Source organism: Cyphellophora attinorum (assembly GCF_001299255.1).
Source record: "Cyphellophora attinorum strain CBS 131958 chromosome Unknown Contig32, whole genome shotgun sequence".
NCBI classification, from domain to species: Eukaryota; Fungi; Ascomycota; class Eurotiomycetes; order Chaetothyriales; family Cyphellophoraceae; genus Cyphellophora; species Cyphellophora attinorum.
The window spans coordinates 84,019-110,129 of record NW_017253260.1 but is presented as its reverse complement, the minus strand read 5'-3'; the positions used below and the strand labels follow the sequence as shown (position 1 = coordinate 110,129).

Sequence of the window (26,111 nt, the reverse complement as noted above, 5' to 3'; positions counted from 1 at the left end):
ATGAATCTTACCATGCATTTCCGGTCTTTTGTCGACAACGCTCTGTTCGTCAACGCTTCGATTGCGCCAGAGGTCCGCCATCTGCGTCTTCACGCCGAAGAGACCAGAAATCTTGGCGCAATCCTGCCGTCATGCCGCAGTCTGCGCTCGTTGGAGATCACTACACTTGATGCGGCCTACTTCAAGTACTGGTTCGAGCTCCTCTTCGACTCCGGGCGTCCAAAAAAGACAACAAGCTTGACCCGGGAGCAGTCCGTCTGATCCAGGCCCACCGCGACTGGCTCTGTGGCAGAGGTCGCGACGAATATGGTCCGTATCAGCGAAGACTCTGCCACGAGGATTTCGACGAGGACGACACGTTGGCCTACGAGCCCAACATGTTAGCAATGCTTTCGTACTGGTTGAAGGACAACCTTCGCCACGACTTGATATTGGAATCGAAAGTCACCGTTCTGAATTTGAGCGATGATCTTGTTCCAGTTGTTGCTTGGGTGAGGCCTCTTCCTCCATAGCTCCGAGAGCCGTGTCGCTGACCACGCTGTAGAACGCAAAGATCAACTTCGCGACCAAGGAGATGTTGCTCTTCAAAGACAAGACTGGGACCCTTGATCATGTGATTTGGCATACTGGTATCAGAGCACGGATCAAGAAGATTGTGGCGGGAGAGGACTGAGGCACTTTGTCTCAAGTCGATCATTCGGAGCATGTTTATGCTGGGCCAAGGATCTTTAGGTGGTTCGGGTTTGTTGTGTGGTGGGCGGCATGTCTGGGGACGGGAAAGAATCGGAATGTTCGCATAACGCACGGACAGCAATGCTACTGGACAGCCTCTGCGACATACTCGATGTCCTAGCCCCAGCGTACAAGGGAGCAATTGGTCACCCGAGCTCAGAACGACAGCATAACATGGAGAACCAGCTTGGTCAAAGCAAATGGGAAGCGATTCTCACTGGACATCAGCTAAATCCTCTTTGATGAGCCGTCTGGACCGGCCCTCGACGTCGGGAATGCCAGCTCTTCAGCAGCTCTGTAGTATGACTCTCAACAAGCTCTTTCCATGTTTCACTTGAGGTTGAGTAACTGGATGCGAGCTGACCGATACCTGAGGCACTCTTAGCGCGCAATCAAACGGCTCACGTGACCCGCGCGCCGGAACTTCAACTTCATCCTTTGATGCAGCTCGCGTTCATTCCACCTGCATCAATTCTCTAGTATCGTCAATCTCGCCCCGAAGTCCTCCCCAGCACTTCAAATTCCATCATGCCGCACTTCCTGCGAGACTTGCCTTGGCATGTGCGACAGCTCGTCTACCGCTACTTCATTCGAGGCGAGGTTGTCCGCTAGTTCCCGGCCGCCTACCGCCATGGAGACCTCCGCGATGCCAGTGTCGTCGACATCCTCTTGACGAACAGGCAAATCCATCTCGAAAGTCACCGATGGCTTGTCGAGGAGGCGACGGTCGATGCTTCGGACCAACTCATACACTCATTCGTCAAAGGCGCGCCATACTTCAGCACCACCGTCTTGCCCGAGATCAGGTACCTACAACTACGATTCCACGGAGACGCGCTGAAGCGCGCCGGCGTGATCCTGCCACATGCCAGAAGTCTGCGCACGCTCGAGATCAATGCAAATGATGACACAGATCTTGATTTCAACTTCTACACCCCTCACACTGCAGATGGCTTTCAGCTCACCACCAACGATCTGGACTCAATCAGACGAGACCGCGACCGACTATGTGGCAAGGGCGTAAGCTTGCAAGGGCCGGACTTCTATGACGAGGGTCTACTGGCAGTCTTCTATTATTGGTTGACTGCGAACACTCAATACGATTTGATCTTGGTCTCAGGGGTCGTCCTGCGCAAAATCAACGACGAGAAGCCATTTCAAGCTGAGGTCTGGGTAAGTGCTTAGCCCTCGCCCGTGATGAGGGCCGCCCTAACGTCTTCATCATAGATTGCGCGAACGAACTACTCGACCGAAACGATGACACTGACTAGAGACTCTACGGAGGAATTGGAGCATGTGGTTCAACTCCCTGGTATCATGGCACGAATCAGGCAGCTGGTGGCGGAGAAGGAGTATTGAGTCTGTGGATGGAAGGCATGGCAGCGTCCTCCTGGTGGGCGGAATGCCTTTTTGGGGAGATCAACAACGCCAACGAGAGGGACCAAACCTTCACTTGAATCACGAGATCAAATTGATGCCTGCATTTCACTTAACCACTTGGACTGGCCGAGGTACTTCACGTGAATCTGCTAACGAAGCTAACTCTACCAGCATCGACTTAACCCAGTCCAATCCGTCCAGGCATGCACGCTGGTCCCATTGTCCACATCGAACTACAAGCGCCGCGTGTGACTGCCGCCTGCTACCGCTCACACGCCTTCGCCGACACACTGCCTCTCTCGCCGATGCATCTTCCTGCCATCACCCACGGGCAAGTAGACCGCGCTCTTCGTTGCCTGGGTGACACGTGTTGCAGTACCCAACACGCTCACGGGTCGGATTCCTCAAGAGCCTCCGCGGCACGAATCTTATCGGCATCTCAGCATTGTAAGATCGGAGACTGTCCACCCGACGCGATACGTTCGACGCAGGCGTCCGACTCACCTAGAGGAATAAGGCGACTCAATCAACGCGACATCAGCTCTCACTTGATGCGCCATCATGGTCTACTCCTTGCTCGACCTGCCCGAAGAGGTGCGCCGAATGATCTACCGCTGGCTGTTCAGGAGCCAAGTCTTTCAATGGCAGCCTAGATTCTATAGGCGCGGCTCGATCAGCGACAGGAATAACTACAACATCATCCTTGCCAATAAGCTCATTCATGCCGAGAGCCAACCGATGCTGCTAGCGGTATCTACCATATTCGTCCCTGAGGCGTTCGAGAGATTGTACATCAAGGGTCTGATGTACTTCAGCGCATTGGCCTTGCCTCGGTTGCAACACCTCGAGCTCTGTCCGGGAGAGCTCTGTAGAATGGGGATGCTGTTGCCATCCATGAGCAGTCTTCGCACGCTCGAAGTCAACACGCTACGGCTGGCGGCCTCGGGTCACTACCCCTACCACGTGGACTACCGCACATACTACTTCCGAGAGCACAAGGGAGTCCCTCCCAGACTGGGCTTTGGAGCGATTCAACAATATGCGAACACATTTGATCGGCTCTGTGGCAGGCATGACACAGGGAAGGCTTCAGATCTCTATGACGGAGACATGTTGGCGATCCTGTCTTACTGGATGGCCGCGAATGCTCGATTTGACCTGATTCTGGTTTCAAAAGTGGTACTCAGGGAACCGAAGCCAGACCCAACAAGCCCGTCGATGTGTCGTCCAGATTACAGAGCGAGGAAGTCTTGGGTACGTACTCTTCCCAGCATCCGAAGCCGACTCTTCTAACTCACACTCTAGACTGCGCGGACGAATTTCGCGACCGAGACGATGTCACTCATCAACGACAGTACTCTCGACCTCGATTACAAATTCAGCCTTGTCGGCATCAAAGCCCGAATCACTGAGATATTGGAAACGGAATACTTTTGACACGACTATGCACGACTCTCAGAGTCCTCTCAGTCTGCTGAGGAGTCCGACAGCGAGCGATGTCTAGGGCAGAATGCACCTCGTCATTGCTGAGCGATACGGTACTGGCTGCGCTGCACCGTTATCCCCTGGCACGAGTCTGTGGGCTGCCTTGACTACTTCAGGGCCCGACTGCTCAAGCGACATACTGCTCGACCCCGTCTCACGCAGAAACCGAGGTCACTGCGGAGACCGCACAAGGCATGTTTTGGCCATTGATAGATTTGCGACTGCAACGAAATGATAGTTCTGCACCAGATGCTTTCATTGATCATTCAATTCGTGACTATGATAGACTACAGCGTCCTATAGCTTACTGCAGTGTCGTTGACGCCGCTAGGAAACTCACTGCCTCGTACTCAAACACGCGTAAAGTCCGCCTCAGTAGCAATGATCACCGGCGTAGACGGCACCAACGAATTGACCGAAACATGCGGCCACCTCAGCGTATTGAAATCCAGCATCACAGTCTGCGCGTACTGAATCTGCGTATACAGCACCTTCGCCTGGAACTCCGTATCATTCTTGTCTAAGGTGATCTGGAAGTCCGGCTGGCCAACACCATCGATTTTCGTAGGACTAACGACTGGCCAGACAATGTTCGCAAAGTCGTCCTTCTTCGCCGGATCTTGATTGATGCGCGGCAGGGTAGCCTTGTCGAAGACCGGGATGGTGATTGTCTCCTCGACGCTGGAGATCCAGTATTTGCAGGCTACGTGGATGGCGTTGGCGTTGGCGGTGGAGAGCACGGTGCCGTCAGCCAGGGGCTTCGAGGCGTCGTTGGTCTCGACCTCGCCTGTGGTAGGGTCAGTGACCTCATGCTCAGCGAGGTGAGCGACGTTGTCGGTGCCGCCGCCCCAGAGGGCGATTTGGGGTTGAGTGTCGACCGTGAAGGTGATGTGCTCTTTGATGGTCTTCTTGTCGTTGTTGTCCTTGAGGTAGTTCTCGGGGTTCTTGAATTGGGCTTCGTTGATGGTGCCGGCGGTGTCGAACTTGCGGAGATCTAGCGGGATGCGGTCCTTGGTGACGTCGGTCTTGAACTGGAGTTGGGGAAAGAAGGAGGGGTCTGCGGCATCTGCGGGAGTCTTGTCGAGGCTGAAAGGGAAGGTGTTCTGAACATCGAGGTTCTGGAATACTGGAGCGCCGGGGGTGACCGTTGTCGGGTCGAGAGCTTGTGCGTTGATCGTGGTCCCGTGAGGGATCGATGCCATGCGTGAGACGGTAGCGGGTAAGATGGGTGTGTCCACTTTGGCGGTGAAGGTGTTGTCCTTCCACGGGATAAGTGCTGGGGTACGGACGAAAAGACCTTGCTCGAAATGAATAGCTGGGGCAGTATCGATGGGAAGATCTCCTTTTCCAGTCTCTCCATTGGCGAGATCCTTGATCCGCTGAGTATAAGGGATGCCTCGGAGGTTGATGTCAGGCTGTAGTTGAGATCCTCTGTTGGGAATGTCCCCAAGCACATCCTCGGCCAGGAAGGTCAAGGTTTCATGAGTGAAGTTGAGCTCAAGCAGATTGTCGCTCGTACCCTGACCATTCGGGCCGTTCTGCGGTCTGAGAATCGAGTTGAAACCGTTACCCTGGAACTCGCCTACGAACTTTGACAAAGCGATGCCAAGAGAGCCTGGCTCGACGCCGGTCGAAGTCTCATTCGTGGTCGGAGTCGGCTGAAGTGGTTGCTGTGGACCAGGCTGTGGGACTGGCTGAGCAACAAACTCGGAAGGAAACTTCGGCTTGTCGGGATGAAGCAGGGAGACGTTGTCTGGAAGTCCACGAGCCTTCCGGAGGGCTGCTCGCGTCGCATGACCGGCAGTCTGCTCGGCCTTCGCATCGACAGCTTCGATGCGGAATGAAGTTGGGACAGCGACGTTGAACAGTGGCTGTGCTGCCGGGACATGGGCAGCTGTGTGAGGCTGTGCTGTCCTGGCGTGAGTAGCCTTGTGAGGCTGAGCCTTTGGGTGAGCAGCTTGGTGTGACATGGTTGAGTAGGACATGAGGAAGTCGATGGTAGTCTGTCTGGGATCAGATGATGCTTGATATAAGTATTTCGGAAAGCTGAGGCATCCCTGTCAGCCATTCGGCGAGCTGAGTGATAGAAATAGGACATGTCAAACGGCATTGCCCTACGGATGACAGTGGCTGGTCCGTACATTGGATGATTAGTTACACATCAAGGGTCGGGGCGAGGCTGAAGTAAGACTGTCGGACAAACATTACTTCATCTTAATGCAGACTGGCTGAAGGTGTTTCTCGTTTCGAGCCAAGTGGCTTGGTCGAGACATGCCGGCCGTGTACGCAATCTCAGAATAAACGATATCCGCAGGGCAGGGATGTTGATTGCTGGTTAGAAATACGACGAAGCTGACTTGCTCTTGAGTGCTGCTCGTTCGGTGCGGAAAGTCCCTGCCATGTTAGTGCAGATACGTGCTCGAGGGCTGTTGCAGCTGCCAAACAATTTCAGACGATGCCATTGGCCGTCGGGGCCGGAAAATCAGGCATACGGCAGTTTTGAGGACTTGCTGAATTTAGTAATGTCCAATAAGGCGTCTTACTCGCTTGGCCGTAAGCAAGCCAGAAGTGCGGAGCATCTCTTGGCCTGACCCCGAAGTATCAAGGTACCCAGGAAAACGGTACGAACCTGACTGGACCGGGTTTCAATCCGAGCAAAATTCACAGGCAGCCCGACGGAGGTCGTGTTCTCTGCATCCGTACATTTGGGCTCGCACTTTGCAGCAGCCACGAAAACGTGGCAGCCACAGCGTAGAGCGCGCAGCGGCAACTTCGCACACCTTCGTGCGCTTGCGACTATCGAAGGCATACGAGAGGCGGTCCGAGACGCTATCTCATGCATCGGTCACACGTTGCCGGGAGAAGTGTCCTACTCGCATCGCGAATGCGCGCCCTTTCATCCACAATGTCGTGCCTGACGCATGACAGGTCGGACAACATCAGCCAGACTCGGCGAGGTGCACTGTTCCAGCTGCATACGATCGATGGCGTGCGATTCGATCTTAGTCTGAGTACTGAACCAGATCGTAGTGGTCCATGTTCGGTGGCCAGTGGATCAACCTGTCGTTGACAGAGACCTCGTGTGCGTGCGCAACACTGGCAGACCGTACATCGAGGAAGTTAAAACCATCGATCGCTCACTCGATCACGCCGATAATATCCAGGTCTCGATGCTAGTACAAGTAATGGACCTGCTTATTACCATATGGATTCGAGTGGGCTCATCTATGGATAGCGAGGCTCCGATAGTTTGGGATAACGATGAGTCCACAGACATTGTGAATCGACGAGCTTCCTCAACATTAGATGAGATGGCGCAGTAGCCATCTGATTCCATTTTCTGGTTACCTCTCCACAGCTTGAGCGGCAAGTATCATTATGCGCGAGCCGGCATGCAGATAGCGAGCGATGCCAAGGTAGGTATCCCAAAAATTTAAGAAATCGACAAAGAGCGAACACACCTGGGCAGCTTCAGATCCTGCCGGCTTGGCAGGGTCTGCTGAGTCAGCGAGTAAACATTCCCTCTCCCAAAACGGCAGTGATGGCACACTGGCATAGCGTACCGCCGGACGCCTTGCGCCCAAGGATTGGCATATGCTGGTTGGTCTGAGAGATCATCCAACAGCAGTGCCGGGGGCGAGATGCCCCGAACAGATCAATGTGGTGTCTATCGCTTCAAAGCTGATATATATGGGAGACGTGGAACGGAAGAAGGGAAATCGTTACACGTCACTCACAAGGACACTAAGTTCAATTTATGGCGTTGTCGCTGCATGGTGCATGGCCTGTAAGCCTCGTGCCAGCTCAGTCCGAGTCTCGTCTGGAAGACGCTGGTGGACCACGATGAAAGCCAATATCCAAAGACGCAAACAGAACCCACAGGTTCGCACGCAGCTCGAAGCTTCGAGCCCCCGGAAATGGTAGACCAGAAGAAGTATGATCCACGACGATGCATATCTGATACCCCTTCCAGTCTTCAGCAGTAATAGCGTCATCGCATCGTGGCCTTCATGATTCTTCGACTATTCGTCGTTACGGCGGCAGGCGGCGCAGGTGCGATGCCCAACTCGCAGGTTGACCGCCTGTCTGCAGAATGTTGTTGACGTCAGACGTCAGGCTTGGTCCATGCGCTGATCAAGTCGCAGCTTCGATGAACATGGCTGAATGTGTTGCCAGTACTCAATGGCTCGGGTGAGAGAGCCTCGCGACAGCCTCTGTGGAGACTTGAGCAATATCAGAACCTGGCGAGATGTCCTGGCCTGGCATACTTCTCTCCTTGAGCTGGACATTGATGGCTCGAGACTTCATGTCGACTGTGACTAACTGGAATGGCCATGATTAGCAAAGCTAGTCAGATCGATCTAGGAAAGACTGACCCATGTGTAGTCTGCCTGAGCATGACCCTCGGTCCTTCCGGCGACATCATATGCCACGACCATCGTTCCGCTACGCTCAGTTATCGTCTTCCAAGCGGTAGCGACAAGACCAGAAGGCGAAAACTGCTCAAAGGAGCGTCCGACTGCGCTTGCGAGGGTCGTAATCTGACTGGCTGTCGGAATAGCGTCGTCGGTGTACCAGAAGCCTTCAGAGTTGTTGTGGACATACCAGGAGTCTCCAGCATTCCCGCCAACGCGAAGAGGTCCAACGTGCATCGCCACAGATGTCCAATTCGGCATCGATGCGACCAAGGAGCATATTGTCGCCAGACCGTGACCCCGGCGATAATCGAGGACCAGAGACACATGACTTAGCGTCTCGAACTCTTCCGCGTTCGCACTGAGTCTGTAGGAGATCAGATCTCTTGGCGCAATTGTGAGCGGAAGTCCTGGACTACTAGACAGTCCCACGGTTCCGTTGTTGATGCGGAGACGTGCCTCAGAGAAGAGGCGAAAACGCGCTTCCTGCAGACAGAGCTTCGATACGAAGAGGATCGCTGTGTATGGTGCTCGAAGTCCCATGTTCGTGCCTTTTCGCCAGCCGCCAGCGTTATCCAAGCACAGAGCCGAAATGTGGTACCTGTCGATGCATTCTACTCTTGCCAGTTGAGTGCCCCAGAAGATGTAGCGATAAATCGTGTCGCGCACTTCTGCTGGGAGAAGAAGAAAGGGAAATCGTCTCTTGAAGGGAATGTAGTTTCGCCTTCTTGGGGCGCGCACCGAGTTGATGTATCGGCGGCAGCTGCCATGGCAGGCGGACTTTGGGCTTCCTGGCTGACATACTTCGATCAGAAGTACCCACAACGGCGGGAAACGAAGTTCTCACCCACATTGCCAGTGGCGTTTTGCTGTCTTTGTGTGGCATGATGTCGTATGGCGCATCAAATATCTCTGAAAGGCACAGAGCAGTCCAAAGAAGTAGCCATGGTCACCAACTTCACAGGTTTGTGTATCGATAGCGCTAGCGCAGGCACCAATGTGAGAGTCACGTTGCTGTGCTGTGACAAAGGTTGAACGTCACTTGAGAAGCCACCCTGATATATCCTTTGCAGCCTGCAATCGAGCATGCCCGTTGGATCCTCTTTTGATCCGTGCCAGCTTGCCGCAGAAGTCTCGCGTTCGACATGGCTCTCTTCGAGGCGGAAGCTGACGAATCCCGCTTCATTGACAATGATGTATCCGTGCCCGACTGGTTCGACAGCGGCCTCTACTCTGACCTTACGATCACATGTAATGGCCAGGAATTAAAGGTGCATCGCGGTGTATTGGCGTCACGATGGCAATTCTTCGAACGTTGCTGCGATGGTGGCTTCCTGGTGAGTTACGGCATCCTCAGCACAGAAGTGACTGCGACAGCATGTTGCGTTCGCCAAGGGCCTTTCACATCTGCTGCGATACCCAATATTGCCCTGGACTAACCTGTCAAATAGGAGCAACACTCACGAAACATCAAGATGGATGACCATGATCCGAGTGTGTTGAAAAGCATGCTCGGCTACCTATACACGTCAGATCTCAGACACGTCCCATCGCCCGACAAGTCCGAGCCCGGCTCAGGAGACCTCTATCAGGGCCACTTACTGGATCTGCTCATTCTTGCAGATATGTATGAGCTCCCACACCTGAGCATCTCGATCATCGACGCCATCCGCAGTATTGAAAGCTCTTCCATTTCGATGGGATCACGCATCAAGAGTTTCTTTCGAATTGCCACTCTGCCCACAACAGTGTACGGTCAGGGCCCCATCATGCATTGGTTCCGACACGAGATCACCAGTCTCGACCTGCCATGGTCGTCTTTGTGGGAGCTTCAACACACGTCGACTGATCCAATACTCACGAACGGGGAACCCCATGAGCAGGCACTCACGACCCGTATGGAGGCCGCCAAGACTAATGAAGACATTATGAAGCTCATGGCTGAGCATCCCACTGCAGCGCTAGACCTCATTGTTCACCTGGGCGAGTCTTTGACCAGAGCAAAGCAAGCGATTCCTCGTGATTCCGATGAAAGCGAGCCAGGTTCCGAGAGTAGCAATGGAACTGGTTTCTACGGCAGCTCCGGCACGAGCGAGTGGCAGAACTCTTCCGGTGGTGAAGCCAGTGACGACGAAATGGAAGACGGAGACGGAGTGGAAGTAGGCGGTGAATTGGAGGACGATATTGCAGTCGAAGGCAGTGCTGATGCTCCAGATGACGCTAGGGGTTGATGTCGGGTTGGTACAACAGACTCAAACATCATGACGACGACTAGAGCTCGTTCTGCTCAGGACTTGGTTCTTAAACACATGCGGGACTCGGGTTTCGGCGTCACTTGTTGGTCTGGGCAGTCGACGATGGATACGACGCCTTTGAGATCGAGTGACAAAGGTTTGCACGATGCTGGCAAGGTCAGAGATGCTTCATTGTCGCTGGTTGAGAACAGGAACGATGTTGTGATCTTACGCTAAAGATCCCTCAGATCGCCATTGGCATTTGTGCGCATCCGTAGCTGAAGAACGTCACGACCTCCACCACCGCAGCATTGCCTAATTCGATGGCCAACTTACCTTCGAGGTTGCGTGCTGCGACTTGTTCTGCATCGTACAGCGGTGAATGAACTGAGTGCTCTGGACTCCATCGTCAGGTCAAACGGCCGGCGTGCTCGTGAAGCTCATTCAAGTGACGCACCAGATCGTCGACAGGCCCCATCAAAAACGACTTCACTTCGCGGACAGTCATTCACTTTCAGCGGGTGCCCGCTGCAGTGCGCACAACGCACGGCCATAAGAACCTCCTTGATAACGAGCTCGACCCGCCGAATCTACAAAACCCGACCTGTGTCAAGATGTCGATGAGCCTGGAGGATTCCCTCTCGCAACCCCGCCCACCGAAGCCATGTCCACCGATCTCAAATTCCGTCTTTGAGCAGCTCCGTCTCGACGGCAAGGTCGCAATCGTGAGTCTCAGCCATGTCGGGGTCAGCGAAACAGTCTCTGGACTCTGTCACAGCTACTTCCCTTCCGGTCCCTCCTTCTCCCAATCCATATTTACTGAAATGTCAACCCACTCGGAAGCCTCACTACTGACGCTACTATCGCAACACAGGTCACAGGCGCCGCCGCAGGCATCGGCCTCGCCGTTGCCGAAGCCTACGCCGAAGCAGGCTGCAACTTGGCCCTCTGGTACAACTCCAACAAATCGGCCCACACCAGAGCCGAAGAGCTCGCCAAGCAATACTCTATCAAAGCCATCGCCTACCAAGTCTCCGTCGAAGACCCCTCAGCCGTCCAGAAAGGCATCCAGACCGTCCTCAAAGACTTCGGTGACAGAATCGATGTCTTCGTCGCCAACGCCGGCACCGCCATCTCCAAACCTCTTCTCGACATGACCATCGACGAGTATCGCCAGGTCATGTCCGTCAACCTCGACGGCGTGGTCTACTGCGCGAAGTTTGTCGGCGAGGTCTTCAAGCGTCAAGGCTCCGGGTCCTTGATTCTCACGTCTTCCATCAGCGCACATGTCGTCAACGTTCCGATCGACCAGCCGATCTACAACGCCAGCAAAGCCGCCGTGACGCACCTCGGCAAAAGCTTGGCGCGGGAATGGAGAGAGTTCGCCAGGGTCAATGTGGTCAGCCCTGGCTTCTTCAACACGAACATGGGTGCAAGCGAGAACGTCAAGGATGAGGCGCATCGCATGGCGGTCTTGGGAAGGCAGGGAGATGTCAAGGAGTTGAAGGCGGTGTATTTATGGTTGGCGAGTAGTGCGGGTGGTTTTGCGACTGGAAGTGATGTTTTGGTTGATGGCGGCTATACTTTGCATGAGTGGGGGCCGTCTGAAGGACATGACAGGGACATAGGATTCAGGGGAACGCGGTTGGTGGATTTCGCTCTCAATCTTGACGAGGAGAGATCTGGTATTGAGGGTGCTCTATCTATGGATACGGCTGAGCTTCCTATTGCTTAAGTCCAGCATACGGATCCAGTTCCGACACACTTCCATTTTGATACCAGTGCGAGGCACTCCCGGTCGTAGGTCTGTACTGTTGCGCCTTCATCTCCTGGGGTGCAGGCTCAATTCTTCCCCAGATCAGGACGATGGGGTCATTGCTCGCTTTTCAGTCGGTCTGGCGCTTGTTCGCCGCGCAAGCGGACGCGATGAAAGCCTCAACGGCAGTTTCGCTAAGCATGAAAGAATGCTGTGGCGGACCGGTGGGGTGTCTCGATAGTCTAGATGGAAGAATCCCCTTGTCCTCCAGGTATGTGAGCGTCACGAATCTGGTCTTTAAGTTCAGTCCGATATCCTGTATTTGGGTCAGTTCAGGCCGTTTCAAAAAACTTGCTGGAGGCGCACTCACGAAGTGGTAATGTCTCGAGATGCGCGGAAGAATGTCCAACTTGTGGTAGCACTGTAGCCGAAGCACTAAGATCGGGGCGAAGCGCCTACCAGAGGAGTGCCAGATTCGCACCAAGCTGTAGGCGTAGTCGTGCGACCAAGGCGCACTCACGTAGGCGAGCGCTCCTTGCGCGATAGCGTCCTCGATGAAGCTTCGGATGTCGTCTAAATTCTCCGGGTGCAACTCGAACGCTCCATCTCCGGCGGGCTCCACACCTGTAATGGCTCTGATGAATGATGGGATCCATGGCTGATGCAGTACCGCGCTCTCGAGGTTAGGCAGTGAAGTCAGTAGACCCGGTAGGCTGTCCCCATTCTTGTTCCTGCCGGAATCCGTATCGATACTGACGTGCTTCACGGTTCTGAGCTCGACAGGACTAAGCACGACGTCGGTCGATATGGCTCGCAGGAAGCTCATGCCTTGAAAGCTGGCTGCCGGGCGGCTGAGGCGGTCTGGATCGACGTAGAAAGTTGCCGTGGTAAGCAGGATGGGCCTCGCCTCCTCGAAACACAATCTTGAGACGAACAAGATCGCGATGCCTGGCCAGAGTAACCTTGAATTGCTTATACCACCAACGTGCTTGATCACCATGTCTTGGAAGACGGATTGGTAGATCAGTCCTCGGACCTCAGTTGGCAAGTCCAGGAGTCGAAATGGACTAGCAGGCCATATTGTGAGCTCAAGTCTTAGATTGTTGTTGACGACGTGCTCAGAGCGACCGTCGGACGTATAGCGTTGTGACATTGTGAGGTCACGAGGTGTGTTTGAGCGTCAGTCAAGGCTCTCTTGGATAATGCTTTGTGGAATAGATTGGGATGAGGACGAAGCGAACACTAGAGAAGTCGCCATTCTTAAGATGGCTAACAATGCAGGCTGATATGCAGCAGTGACGAGCAGGGGCAGTCATCACAGGCAGTGTGAACTGCCAAGTCAACGTGTCGTGCAACATAAGAGCCATCAATCCTTCACTGCCAATATATGAGCTTCACTCTTCACAAAAAAGGGGCAAGACTGAGGGCAACCTACTGTTTCATAACGCAGCCACTGGTACAGCGCAACTTAACCTCACTACCCTTTGTGTGCCTGATCGAGTATCTCGCTAAGGGGGTTTAGAGCCAATGTCAACAACAAAGACACATGCTGTCTGCATAACTTACTGAGCACTTTCATCCCGTGTTGGTCGATTCATACCTATATCAACAGGCGCATTTCGGCTTCGTATACATGGACAGAAACCTCGGGCATGTTTCTGAGTTCAGTTCTGACCTCATATAAGTGACCCCGCAAGAGTTTCAGTCAGCGTAAGTGTTCGTGGTCAGTGGTAAAGTCAAACACAACGAAATATCAAACACAAAGAGACATACAACAACGAAGCGCTGGCGAACACAAAGACGAGTGGCGGAACGCCCTAGGAAACGCAGAACATTGGCAGAGGTCCAAAGATAGCGCGCAGCGATGACTGGAATAGCGTTGCGTACATCAAATCTGCGCGAATGGACGACACTTGTATTGACTCCTGCTTGGATTCGTGGGCAGTTGCCGGCAGACTGGTTGCTGCAGCCTTGTCCATTCCTTCGCGAGTACTTGATGCGTTGTCCCGTCGGCCGATCTGGTAAATGTCCAAGTGAACATGAGATGTCCTTGGATCCGACAGCAGATCCAAGCTGCTGATTCGCCTGGTGCTGGACGGGGCCTTGTCCATCAGCATTCCCTCCTATTGTAATGGCGGGTGCTGAGATCAGATCAGACGTTGTGATCGACCCATGAAAGAATGTTTTCGATGGCGGCTTCGTCGAGCATGAACGTGTGATTCGGGCCACAATCGGGATAGTGCAGCGTGTCCACGTCAGCAGACTGATTGACCTGTTTGACAACTACAGCACGGGTCTTGAGATTGATCTTTAAGAGCTGCACACGCAATGGTTAGCGTGCTCATGGTTTCACATGAAATTGTATCGAACGACGTACCATTCGCATTGAACGAAGTGAGCCAAAGAAGTCGTCAGGCGACTTTCTCTCTTCCAGCGCAGCCAGGTAGTGTGCGTGATTCCAGGTCACTATTGTGGCTCGAAGGAACGCCCACGGCCCTGCCATGCTGCAAGAAGGTCGTGTAGATCTGCAGGTTTGGTGTCGTTCGCTCCCGCAAATCGTCTCCCTGGGTCTCCGTGAAGAGCGCGATGAAAACCAAACTCGACGATGTCTTCGTACTTCTTCAGATTGTCTGGATCCAACGAACCGTCTGACTGAGCCAGGACCATGGGTCCATTGCCGAATGCATATGCGTGTGACGGTGGTGAGAGATAGGATGTCACGCTTTGAAGATCAGGCAACATGGCGATCAGCGGACGCAGACGCTCAGCTTCGGGCAGATCGTTGACGCCGCGGAGGGTGATTGAGATGTGCCGCAAAGTACTGAACTCGACGTAGCTGAGCCATCGATCTTGCTCGTGGGTCGAATGCCAAAGCCACTTGGCGGAGAGACCGATGTAGAAGTCGGCTGCCTGGAGCAGAATAGGCTTGGCCTCTGCGTAGCATAACTTCGAAGCGAGCATGATGGATGCCTTGGCAGATCGCTGGTACGGAGTCGTGCTGGAGCTATCTATTCCAGCTACATGTCTGAGTTTCGCAGCCCGGAAGGTCAGACGGTAGACAAGGCTTTTGATCTCGGTTGGCAGGTCCAGGAATCGGAATGGGACGACCGTTGGTGATGGATCATTCTCTACTCCTGTGGTGGCGGTAGTAGTCTCGGTGCCATAGTCGCGCGTCGCAGAATCTGGCATTGTGGACATAGCGTCGGGTGTCGCAAGTGATACGTTGGAGCCGATCACCGTGTCTATTCAGAGGGTCTAGTACTTTTCGCGTCGTCAGCTGCTGTTAGTGGGTCCGATCTGTCGATACTGACTGCAACAGGCTCGACTCACCACCGCAGTTGCAAGTAGCTACCGAAGTCGTCGTTCGAGTTGGGGAGGAGTCTGTCATGATCCGTGAACACCAAGCGCGGCGGAAATAGGAATCTGTGATTGACTCAGGTCTGTTGCAAAGAGACTGAACATTTCTGTCAGATCACTTCACCTGATATCAGGGAGGTGAAAGGCAATAGAGGCCGCATGAGCAGTACTTGTACCTGTGGGCTGCTTTGCGTATCTTTGTCCCGCTTCCGAGACATCGCAGATTACCTGGCGCCGCCTGCAGGCCGCTGCCTGCAAATGAACTCCTTGCCCGCTTTACACAGACCTATCTCGGTCGAAGAGCGCACAGATAACGTAGAAGGTGACGAAGCAGATCTGGATCGTTGTCAAATGTGATCCTTATCGGGTATTGACGATTCTTGTTCGTCGATCGACTTCCGTAGTGAGGCCGACAGACTAATCGCCGAGCCGTTCTTTTGTCTGCAGAAGAATTAAGCATTCCAAAGTGCCGCCCGCTGACCATAAGCAGAAATCCACCGCACACAGCATGGCGAAGCTCTAAGGCTCTTGATCCTGTAGCAATCGTTCCCAGTCTCGTTCACTGTGGCCTGTCCTTTTTCGCTCGCATCGTAGAGACCAGATGAATCAGTGATCCAAAGGTTCTGCAACTACACTCGCAAGAAGATCCTCAACGACGGTCTCGGCAAGCACAAACTTGTGTTCTGGCCCGCATGGCGGATAATGCTCCATTGCGATGTCCACGGGGTCCTCGATTCGCTTGACAACCGTGTTCCCTGTGTTCAATGTGACCTCCACCCGCTACGAAAGTGTGAGTTAGCTTGCTGGAACCCACCATACATTGCAATGGGAAGCGGAACTCACCAGTCGATTCGCCTCATACAACGTACGGTCATTCTCTAGTGGGGTCTTGTGCGGCTCTGCATACAGGCGTGCAACCAACGTGAGCTCAAAGGTCCTACACAGCTGTGCCACGTCCGGAGTAGCTCATGTATGTCTCGCCAGGATTGCCACGAACGTCGGGCTAGACAATGGGGGATCGTCGACGCGAGCACATCCTTGACACGCTCCAGATTGGCTTCATCAATTGTTCTGTCCTTTTGTATCTGCACGCCTAGTTCGCCATATTGCCCTTCAGGCATAAAGCTGGGACCTGAGTATGATATGAAATGGCAGTCCACACTCCGCAAGTTGGGCAAAGATGTGAGAAGCCGATGGACGAACTGAGGTCTGGAACCTTGGTCAGGCATACTGACTTGAATGTGGCGCAAAGTGCTGTAGTCCTTGAGAGCTAGTGGCAGATTGCTGGCGTTCAAGTATGGCTCTCCTCCCCCTGTCGGTCGGACATGAAAGGTTGCCTCCGAGAGCAGAATCGGTCTCGCTTCAGCGTAGCAAGCCTTCGAGGCGAATATGATAGACATGGAGATAGGTGGAATGCTCCCGCGTCGGAGCATCATGTCGCGGAAGATAAGACCGTAGATGATTTCTCTGATGTCGACAACCATGTCCATGAAGCGGAAGGTGGCGGTGATTGGCAGATTGGCTTGGTGTGGACCGGGTGTGAGATGGAATGATGCTGTGTTCCTGCCAGAGCCCGATGTTTCCTGGAGAACTTCTTGCGAAGCCGCGGCGGGCCCCCGACCGTCAGACTGCGGCGGATCGCCCGACGACATCGTTAGCTATTGGTCATCAGTCAGTCACAATCGCACAGACTTCGCGACAAAATTGACTTACTGTTGGATTTCAGGATTCACAGTCGGACAGTACGACTGGCGGAGGTTGAGAGGAGGTTGAGACAGAGCCCGCCCGGGGAACAACAGGAAAACACCTTCATTAGGTGAAAGCCATGAAAGGCGACCAAGGCTCCCATGTAAGGCACCGCCAACAGAAGTTGCCTGGCAACGTGCCTCTTTCTGCTGTACATCACGTGAGCAAACCCCTTTGCCTTGTCTAAACGGAGATATTGTAATGCCTGAGTGTCACTCTCAATGCGACCTCTGAGAGTGCGCCGTAGAAGTGACGTATTGCACTCAGACTTCACTGCGCCTTGTTGGCTATTATCGTCAGCAGCGCCTTATTGTCCAGGGGTACATATATCCCTGGTTCTGCAACTGCGATCTGGCGTGAGCAAATTCTTTCTTACCTTTCGACTCTGCTCGATCTCGGTATCCTGCCTCCAGGCTTGCCAGAAAAGACGTGCCAATATCAACCATGGCCGAACATCTCACCATCAATTCGGCCCACCTGGCAGATAAGGACCAGCGGCCCAACCTTCACAACACTGGCACAGCATTCGGGGAAGCCGCAGAAGTCTCAGCAACACTAATGGGCCTGCCCACAGAGATCCGGCAGACGATCTTCCGGCATTTGTATAGGGAGACGAAGATTCGTTGGTATGCGACACGAGTCCCCGCCGAGCGTGATCCTGTCACCACAAAGCTGCTGGTATCGAAGAAATATTTCGCGGAAGCCCGAGAAGTGCTCCTTCGAAGCGCAACAGCGAACGTCTGGGCAGCTTACAGTACTGCTGGGCACAAATCACTCTCTTCCACCAGGGACTTCAGAAAACTCAGATTCCTACACATCGATGCGTCGTGGGAGCCTTCAAAGGTCAGCGTCGCCTCTCTTACCGCAGTATTGCGAACAATGTCAAACCTGCAGAGTGTCACGCTGGACACAAACAGACAGCTCCGTCTTGCCAGTGGCTTCGAAAAAGGTCTCGGTCCTGAACGGGACTCCGGGGGCTACCTGCTTCCCAGACAACTAACAAACGATGCCATGAAGCAATTCTGCGAGGCTGTCCTGGAATTCCTCCTCGACTGTTTTTCTGACGGTGATGAGGCGCCGCCGATGGCTCAGCCAGAGCTTACAGCTATACTGAAGATCTGGAATCAGCGGCGTCGTGCTTTTCGCGTCGTCGTGAAGGTCAGGACCCGTCGACATGATGAGGATACAAATACTTGGTTTGATAGCGCTGTAGGCCGATCACTCTGCGACTGGCGGAGGTCCGAATCTGATGCTGCGTACCACTGGTGGGTATGTTTCCAAACTTCCCTTTCCACGCAAACACGAATCTAGAAGGCTGATTCACAGCAGAGAACAGATCTGGACCTAGCAACGATGGCCGCGACTCTTGTTGAGAGCCAATGGACCCTGGACAAGACACGTCGCCCCGCACCCTTGGTCAACGAAGGAGATTTGCGGTGGCCACGGCAGTGCTGGAAGTCTAACTCGAGGAATATATTCGACATGAAGATTGTGATCGGGCATGCTTGACGAGGACGAATGGTCTCGAAAGGAGGACAGAAAGCACTGGCAGTATCCGGGAAGGGGCGACGTACGTCACTACGGCGTGTCACATCTCCCCCAGATGCACTTCCCAGACCGGCACTGAAGCGCCACGACGAACACTCGCGATCATAGACAAACTCTCTCAGATTCCGTCTCATAGCACACGTTGTCCGGCCGATCATGGTCTGCGTCTCACGCGCTCTGGCTGTGGTGAGATGATTGCGACTGAGCTCGTCGGTCACACATAGAACGGAAGGGCTTCCGCTCCGAGAGTGCTTAGGTAGCTAGAACAATTATATTCACTGCTCTGCAACTTCTCAATCCCCACTCGAGCTACCTGAACGGACTGCTTGCTACGCACACAAGCCAGCTAGCTTGTAACAGGAAGCCGTCAGCGTTATCTGCAAGTCGAAAGTCGTCACCTTGGGGACCGCGGTCCCGGACAGCGCCCTCCCTGGCCAGAAAACCTGTGATCAATCTTTGCTACGACCCGAGGCTCAAGTGAGGCTAGTTCAAAGACACCCACTCTACTATCGAAGCAATATCGAATCTTCAGAGCCCGCCCTGACCCGATAGATGACCACTGTCCCAACCTGATAGACCGTCCATTACTTGTAGTCATGATCTGCCAGGCTCTGCCGAAGCCGGGGCTCCCAATCACGCGTCGGCTTTCCTTGAGGCATGTAGTCCTGTTTCCGTCCTCGCTTTTTTCTCCACCCAGTCTTCATGGCGACCTTTCGTTTCTCGGTGTTCCATACTCCATGGCTATCGATTTTGCACTTCGTGAAACCATGAGAGCGAGTGGCTTTGCCCGGAAGGGTGTACCGACACCCTGCCTTTTGCGTTCGTCTCTACATTCACCTCGTTGAGATTCACCGACCGATAGGTGTCAGTGTTCCTTCGGAGTGCGCACGAGCGCGAAGGTGGACGAAGTCAGGCAGAAGTCCTCTGCGTGGTTACAATAGTGGATCAAGCGTCCAGAGTTTCGAGCCAGGGAGGGCGCTGATGGTTAGCTGTCAGACCACAAACCGAGTGATTGATCTGCGAGGAGCCTCACTTCAGCGTCAGTCGGCAGAGGAGGCCAATATAAAAATTCTCGATCAAGGAAGACGCTGCAGGAGTTTTGGCCCCGTGCCGTCGCATGTCTAGAGATTCCATTGCTGAGACTGACCTCGATCACCATTCTCCATACAATTGCGCAACTTCGGAAAGGAGCCTCGCAATTCTTCCACAGCGGAACACAACCATGCTGAGAAAACAGTGAGTGCTCGAGTCAACGAGTTGGCACGCATGCACAAGGACTTCCATGGAAGCACCTCCTTACCAGCGCCAGAGAGTGTCATTCACCAGTGACACGGCAGCCGAACGACATGCCAGTGACTCCCCAGGCGGTGTAAGACTGACTCTGTGACTAAAAGTAGTGCGCCTGTTCTCCACAGCGCACGCCCCAGCAGAAACATCCACGAGGTGTCGATCCTTAGCATTGATGCTCGAGTGAGGCTCGTCTCAAGCCCACTGACTTAGGTAGCGTACTAGTGCCAGGCCTTCAGCGCCCTCCTGGGCCGGGAAATCCATGACGAGCAGCAATTATGGCTCGAGAATGGAAGGCCGCCGGTGGAGAAACCGTCCAGTACTTCCAATTGCAGCTCGCAGGTCCCTGGAGATGGTCGAGAGTATCGCAGCAGTGGCATTGGAGAGGTCAAAAGCCAGCGCAGGAGCCGAGACCAGTAGCTCTAGAGCATCGTAGGTTATGCGTGCAGCCGACAGGCTCACTTGATCCAAGGATTCATCGAGAGCCCACCAGATGAGAGCTTTGAGCGACCTGGAAACCTCGAGGACATCTTCGGCGTAGCGTAGGTGGTGTTTGTCTCTCGGTACGAGATGGCCTGCCAAGACTCCAGCAGATGAACGCTTTTGGGGACGCCCGTGCAAACTTCCGTCGATCGGTCCGCGAGTGTTGAGCGGGCATCAGACATCCAGACACATCGAATAATAGCCACCACCAATGGACGTGTTCTCAAATTGTGCTTCGGAACCAGCGAATGCCATCAGGGTGCAACTTTCGAGGTAGCTGAAAAAGATGTCGGCCTACCCATGGCTCGTAGACAGCTTTCCAGCCTCGAATCTCTTCAAGCAGACGGGGCCCCGCGCTGTGCCAAGAGCCGAGACCGGTGTCTCAGCCAGATCAGTCCCAAAAACCGCAAAAAAGGAATTTTTGATTTCCGAACCGCTACAGGATGTTAGATTCTTTATTCAATGGTCAATTGAGTCAGGGAATACTGACGGGAATCGAACCCCGGGCATCACGGAGCTTCAAGACGTTGGTCTTGTGAGAGCGTGAGATGTTACCTCTACACCAGTTCGGATGTGCTCTTGTTGGGGCAGATTTTTGATGTGGCAATATATAGCCTCTTAACTTTTCCCTGTGGGGAATGCAAGCCTTGGCATTTGTTTTCTGACTGACGCGCAGCGCGACTTTAACGGCCCAGACTAACGACACACCTCTCTGGCATCAGGTCCGGCATCACTTTCATCACTCGGTCCAAAGATCAAGATGGTGCGTTTTTGGCCCCGTCTCGTCACACCAGAGCATTCAGCTAACATCGACAGCTCGCCCAAGCCGTCGGCATGGCGATGCTCATCGTAGCAACAACTGTCTTCCTCTACTACACAGTATGGACCTTGTTCATGGTAAGTAATGTCCAGCAACGCCACGGGAGGAATAGCTAACGGGCCCAGCCCTTCGTCGACGACGAACACAGCCTGCAAGGACTTTTTCCTCCAAGAGTCTGGGCCATCAGAATACCTGTCATCCTCACACTACTTGCGTCTACAATCGTAGGGTCCTTCCTCTCGATGGTCATGATCAGGAGCAACAGGAAGAAGGCAGCGAAGGCGAAAGCAGCGGCAGCGAAGAAGACGAAATGAGATCCTGATGAGGATTTGTTTGCGCAGACGATTAGATCTGATCAATGCCAATAAGGACAATGCTCATCAATTCACAACATACACATCCTCCACTTCGTGGCCTTTCGGCGGGCAACGGCCATGATGTTCCAAACCTGCGCTGGAGCTGGGCTTTCTGCTGATTGCCCTATGCCTATACAAATGGTCAATTCTGCACCATCGAACGCATGCATCACGTTGACACGAACCGGCATGTGCAAGTCGCAGCACATCTGCGAGATTACAGAAGTTCTCATCTGGACCGACGTTGCATTATGCCTCAGACCGTTCATCTGTGGGAAGGTACAGGGGTATGGCAAGGAAGGAGCGACCACATGCCCGGGTCATCCGGTCTTGACGCCTCACGTGACCAGATCAGCTCGACTCCGTGTACGCGGCAACTTAGCACAGTGTCCAAACGATTGCTGATGATGCAGCTCGTGTGATGCCTCTCGCCCGCCTGATCGTAAGCTATGAGAGTAGAGTACTGTGTTGAGCTGAATCGAATCGCTGTTTGCGGTGCCAAAACCGCGCGGGATTAAACAGATGCTATATCCTAGGCTCTCCCAGCCGCCGCATTCCCCTCTAGGTGCCTGCCATTGCTCCAATCCAGTGGCTATTTGCGGCACGAGGCAGGGAGGGCAGGCGAGGCTGAGGGGTTGCCCCCCCAAGTGACCGATGACATGTATCTTGCCCAGCTCTTGCCGACTCTGCTATGACTCCCACTCACAAAGACGCTCATTGACCACTATACAACCGAGACACAACCTGCCTACCGTAGACAATAGACCACGCTCTCTGCCGACTCAGCCCATCAACCCGCATATCGCTGTTACCTATCTTCCCCAACCACATCTCCAACACGCGTCTTCCCCCTCACCATCCACTGACATCGAGGATACGGTCCCAGTCTCGTTCGCAATCGCGACATTGTCCAGCTAGTCCTGCTCTCTGCCTCACGAGGTCTTTTGGATGCCATCTAAGAAGACCGCACAGAACCACGACTACACCCCAGAAGCATTCACTGAACCTCCTACCGACCTCCTAGACCCCGAGCCCGTGCCACGATCGAGCAGGAAGAAGAGCAAGCATGCCAAACGCGTCACCGAGACAGCCTTCGACGAGATAGCCAGCGAGCGATCTCCTTCACCACCGCCTGTGCCACCCATACCGGAAGCACACCGCCGCCAACATGCGCCGGATGAGCTAACAGCCGCCGAGAAGGTGTCAGATGACCACACCCCTCCGCAGGCCAACTATGCTCAGCCTATCGCATATGGCCGCAGTCCGCCTGTCGAGCTGCTACCGGGCTTCACTCATCGACCTTCACCACCAGTCCAGACCTACATCGGCGGCGGCGGCTTCAATACCAGAAGTCCGCCCACGTCCCCACCACAAACAAAGGCGCGTCCTGTGAGCTATGGAGGCCCTCCGTCAACCGTTGGCTATCCCAGGACTTCGACCTCGCCATACGCATATCCTTCGAGCGCGTTCGGCTCGCCACCTCCCCACATGCCACAAGCCCATTTCTACCATGCTCGAGATATCGACCTGGGGCTTGGACAACGCTACAATGAGAACCAGGCTCCAACGTTCGTGAAGTTCTCTAAGGTTCCCGGTCGCAAAGATGCGAAGACCGCCGTTCTTGTGGGCACCGAAGACAGCTTGCATGTTCTGGCCTATCGCGGTGATAAGCTCTCGCGTCTGGGGTGCTTAGCTGGCCTACCAGGCGTTGTGCACGATGCATTCATCCTCACTTGGAGCCAAGGACATGACCCGTTCCATGCACTGCGGCCTCTTGTGGCTTTGACCCTGCACGGTATCAGCAATGCAGAGGCGCCCGACCAACGTCGCTTCAGCAACACTTCTCGGCGTGCATCTGTCATGACACAGCGCCCGGATATCGCCTCCGCAGCGTCAACGACTGTGGTGGTATACTCTCTCAAGGAGCAAGCCATGCTCAGTACACTGCTCCATGTCCCATCGGGTGCTTCGCAACAGATACCGACGTGGATGGACCGACAAACAAGTCAACTCCCTACCGGCCGCCTGCGACTACAAGCCAGCGGTAATCATCTCGTTGTCAGTTCTGGGATCAGTGGTGAAGCATATATTTTTGGCGTCAGAGAAGTGAACGATCAGCCCCATTTTGTCTGTTTGGATAAGCTTTGGACTACATTACAGCCTCGCATGCGAAGACGAGATTCCTCTCATACTCGACCAGGAGAGCCTGCTGTCTCTCCGGCTGACCTCGCGAGCTCCATAGACAATGGTGAACAGCCGATCATTTCGATCAACGGACGCTGGCTCGCATACTGCCCAGTCCTATCATCAAGACCGTCTCTTGGTGCACTCCTTGGCGAAAACGTCTTGTGCAGCAGCAGTCCTTCCATCACATCCAGGAGTGCGCCAGCAAGACCCGCAGCCACATGTGCCGTGGACTCACCAGATGTCGAGACGATGCTTGGTCGCGTAGCCAAAGGCGTTGCTCAGGAAGTGCTGAAAGGCGGAAAGTGGCTCGGCGAGAAGGGCGTACAGGCGTGGCAGTCATACTGGGCGCAAGATACTCCGAACAAAGCCTCGCCAAGCCCTTCGCCGATCTACAGTCCTCAACAGAACCCTTCGTTCCCACCAACCCATGGCGACACGACCGAAGCTATCTCGAAGGAATCAGAAATCGTGACCATTGTGGACTTGCACCATCTAGACAATCAAGAAGCGAAGCGCTCAAACGTCTCTGCTGTATCAACATTCCAGCCTCCCGGCGGTTGCAGCTATCTGTCCTTCGCTCCGAATGGTCTCACGCTACTCACTGCTAGCCGGAAAGGCAACATATACTACGTGTGGGACCTTCTGCAGACCCGCTATCCCCGACACACCTTGGGATCAGGCGAAGCAGAGAGCTTTGCGAAAGTACGCCAGATCGCCAAGAACGAAAGGTTCAGCGAGTCAATTATCGTCGACATCCAATGGGAAGCGCCTGTCGGCAGTCGATATGCGGTGTTGACACACAATCAGACTGTTCACATGTTGGATATCCCTGTCTCTGCATGGAGATGGCCGCCACCCCGAGCCAGGAAGAAGAAACGGCCAGTCTCCGTTCCTGCAGACACTGTGACCAGCACGCAGCAAGCATCTGGCTTCCTTTCGTCGGCAATGAACTTCGCGAATAGCAGAGCACAGCCCATGCTTGCAAATTTACGTGGCAGAACTCCGAGCATGGGCATGCCGTCTGGAATCGGCAACACTGGTCTTGGACTGGCGTCAGCCACTGGCCTGCGTGGAGGTAAGGTCGTTGCAGCAGGGTTTAGCAAGTCACTGGGAGCAGCGAGCGATACCGTCGCGAACATCAGGCATGCTGGTCAGAGTAAGCTGCACTTGAAAGTCGAAGCAATTCCAGGTCGGTTGGCTTGGACCTATCGCGACCAGCGTCCCAGACTGTCTATTCTGGACATGAACGAGGTGAGAAGCTACTACGTTCGCAAGACAAATCCTCGAGATCGACAACCTGAGACTGTGTCCGTCTTCGACAGTCGCAGAGTCGTATCTGTTAAACTCGCTGAGATCGCGAAAGACGAGGAACCTGCAGAAGAAAACCTGGCAGGATTTTGGCGTTCCGAGATACCACGGCGGCCGTCGGCAGTCTCCGCGGCTCCGCTCTCGTTCGCCGAAATTGACACCAACGCTCCATACCAGCCATTTCATTCGCATCATCGAGTTACGATCTCCATATTTGCTGATGACGCAGCGGCGTCAGAGCTGCCCAGTGTGTCAGCTAAGTTTGACGGAGGAAGTGCTGCGTCGAAGTGCGCTCCGGCGAACGATAAGTGGCTTTTCGGTCAAGACATTGCGACTACTCGACTCAGCAGCCCATCGCCACCGCACGATGCGTACGGAGCAGTGGATGAACCAAGACAGCAAGGAGCTGTATACCGAGAGACCACCATACAGCCAGCAGAATTCGAAGGCGAGAGGAATCAGATTGTGAGCACGACTCGGCGGAAGAAGAGTAACAAGGGCAGAGAGGACGTTGATCAGCTTGCTAGTCCTATGGCTGAAGGCATAGGCGAGAGCGACAACGGGTTCTTCGAGAATGATGTGGATGTGCTCGACGTTACGCAGGATCGTGTCTAGGAGGGACGATGCATATGGCGGCGCTGACACTGGTCGATTCGCTGCTTGCGATATCAACAATGCGCACGGGTCTTTCCCATCACCTGCGACTTCTAAGCTAGAATCTCCCGAATCCACATTCACTGACTCATCAGACAGAGTGTTACAGCTTCCCAATTTAGTGCAAGGACTTTCGTCGACTTATGGAGGAACGCTCAGTCGCCATTATCATTTGTACCTCAAACGCCACTGCTTTGCGGGTAAGTACATTGAACTGGCGGGAAGTCGCGCAGTGCGGCGCTTCAGATGGCCTCGGTGACGAACGCCGCTTCACTTGACACTTCACTTCACTTTGACATTGCTATCTCTTTGACAGGTCTCTTTGAAAGCCGTGCAAGGCAGTTTCGGGGCACGAGCGCACAA

General features: G+C 54.1%; 12 protein-coding genes across 12 annotated transcripts; 7 read left to right on the top strand and 5 right to left on the bottom strand.

Moving 5' to 3' along the window:
• On the top strand, window positions 1-673 carry AB675_7300 (uncharacterized protein; the record flags this gene model as incomplete). The annotated part of the gene is made up of 3 exons (XM_018147657.1): window positions 1-251; window positions 293-491; window positions 545-673. 3 exons carry the CDS (start codon window positions 1-3, stop codon window positions 671-673), a joined length of 579 nt encoding a protein of 192 aa, XP_017996308.1.
• Window positions 674-1,260: 587 nt separating this feature from the next.
• On the top strand, window positions 1,261-2,091 carry AB675_7299 (uncharacterized protein; the record flags this gene model as incomplete). The annotated part of the gene is made up of 3 exons (XM_018147654.1): window positions 1,261-1,343; window positions 1,386-1,905; window positions 1,960-2,091. The coding sequence occupies 3 exons, from the start codon at window positions 1,261-1,263 to the stop codon at window positions 2,089-2,091; spliced, it is 735 nt and encodes a 244-aa protein (XP_017996215.1).
• A 582-nt stretch (window positions 2,092-2,673) lies between these two features.
• Window positions 2,674-3,549, top strand: AB675_7298 (uncharacterized protein; the record flags this gene model as incomplete). The annotated part of the gene is made up of 2 exons (XM_018147653.1): window positions 2,674-3,366; window positions 3,418-3,549. The coding sequence occupies 2 exons, from the start codon at window positions 2,674-2,676 to the stop codon at window positions 3,547-3,549; spliced, it is 825 nt and encodes a 274-aa protein (XP_017996298.1).
• Window positions 3,550-3,947: 398 nt separating this feature from the next.
• On the bottom strand, window positions 3,948-5,567 carry AB675_7297 (uncharacterized protein; the record flags this gene model as incomplete). Its single annotated transcript, XM_018147652.1, has 1 exon — window positions 3,948-5,567. One exon carries the CDS (start codon window positions 5,565-5,567, stop codon window positions 3,948-3,950), a length of 1,620 nt encoding a protein of 539 aa, XP_017996301.1.
• Window positions 5,568-7,776: 2,209 nt separating this feature from the next.
• AB675_7296 (uncharacterized protein) lies at window positions 7,777-8,898 on the bottom strand (the record flags this gene model as incomplete). The annotated part of the gene is made up of 3 exons (XM_018147651.1): window positions 7,777-7,920; window positions 7,974-8,807; window positions 8,860-8,898. The coding sequence occupies 3 exons, from the start codon at window positions 8,896-8,898 to the stop codon at window positions 7,777-7,779; spliced, it is 1,017 nt and encodes a 338-aa protein (XP_017996259.1).
• A 259-nt stretch (window positions 8,899-9,157) lies between these two features.
• Window positions 9,158-10,243, top strand: AB675_7295 (uncharacterized protein; the record flags this gene model as incomplete). Its single annotated transcript, XM_018147650.1, has 2 exons — window positions 9,158-9,349; window positions 9,464-10,243. 2 exons carry the CDS (start codon window positions 9,158-9,160, stop codon window positions 10,241-10,243), a joined length of 972 nt encoding a protein of 323 aa, XP_017996236.1.
• A 617-nt stretch (window positions 10,244-10,860) lies between these two features.
• Window positions 10,861-11,981, top strand: AB675_7294 (putative NADP-dependent mannitol dehydrogenase; the record flags this gene model as incomplete). The annotated part of the gene is made up of 2 exons (XM_018147649.1): window positions 10,861-10,971; window positions 11,121-11,981. The coding sequence occupies 2 exons, from the start codon at window positions 10,861-10,863 to the stop codon at window positions 11,979-11,981; spliced, it is 972 nt and encodes a 323-aa protein (XP_017996325.1).
• A 151-nt stretch (window positions 11,982-12,132) lies between these two features.
• On the bottom strand, window positions 12,133-13,155 carry AB675_7293 (uncharacterized protein; the record flags this gene model as incomplete). Its single annotated transcript, XM_018147648.1, has 2 exons — window positions 12,133-12,318; window positions 12,373-13,155. 2 exons carry the CDS (start codon window positions 13,153-13,155, stop codon window positions 12,133-12,135), a joined length of 969 nt encoding a protein of 322 aa, XP_017996205.1.
• A 1,313-nt stretch (window positions 13,156-14,468) lies between these two features.
• AB675_7292 (uncharacterized protein) lies at window positions 14,469-15,191 on the bottom strand (the record flags this gene model as incomplete). The annotated part of the gene is made up of 1 exon (XM_018147647.1): window positions 14,469-15,191. One exon carries the CDS (start codon window positions 15,189-15,191, stop codon window positions 14,469-14,471), a length of 723 nt encoding a protein of 240 aa, XP_017996253.1.
• Window positions 15,192-15,965: 774 nt separating this feature from the next.
• AB675_7291 (uncharacterized protein) lies at window positions 15,966-17,011 on the bottom strand (the record flags this gene model as incomplete). The annotated part of the gene is made up of 3 exons (XM_018147646.1): window positions 15,966-16,139; window positions 16,203-16,258; window positions 16,357-17,011. The coding sequence occupies 3 exons, from the start codon at window positions 17,009-17,011 to the stop codon at window positions 15,966-15,968; spliced, it is 885 nt and encodes a 294-aa protein (XP_017996231.1).
• Window positions 17,012-17,549: 538 nt separating this feature from the next.
• Window positions 17,550-18,614, top strand: AB675_7290 (uncharacterized protein; the record flags this gene model as incomplete). The annotated part of the gene is made up of 2 exons (XM_018147645.1): window positions 17,550-18,374; window positions 18,435-18,614. 2 exons carry the CDS (start codon window positions 17,550-17,552, stop codon window positions 18,612-18,614), a joined length of 1,005 nt encoding a protein of 334 aa, XP_017996320.1.
• A 3,933-nt stretch (window positions 18,615-22,547) lies between these two features.
• Window positions 22,548-25,709, top strand: AB675_7288 (uncharacterized protein; the record flags this gene model as incomplete). Its single annotated transcript, XM_018147643.1, has 1 exon — window positions 22,548-25,709. One exon carries the CDS (start codon window positions 22,548-22,550, stop codon window positions 25,707-25,709), a length of 3,162 nt encoding a protein of 1,053 aa, XP_017996268.1.
• Between the last annotated feature and the right edge of the window lie 402 nt (window positions 25,710-26,111).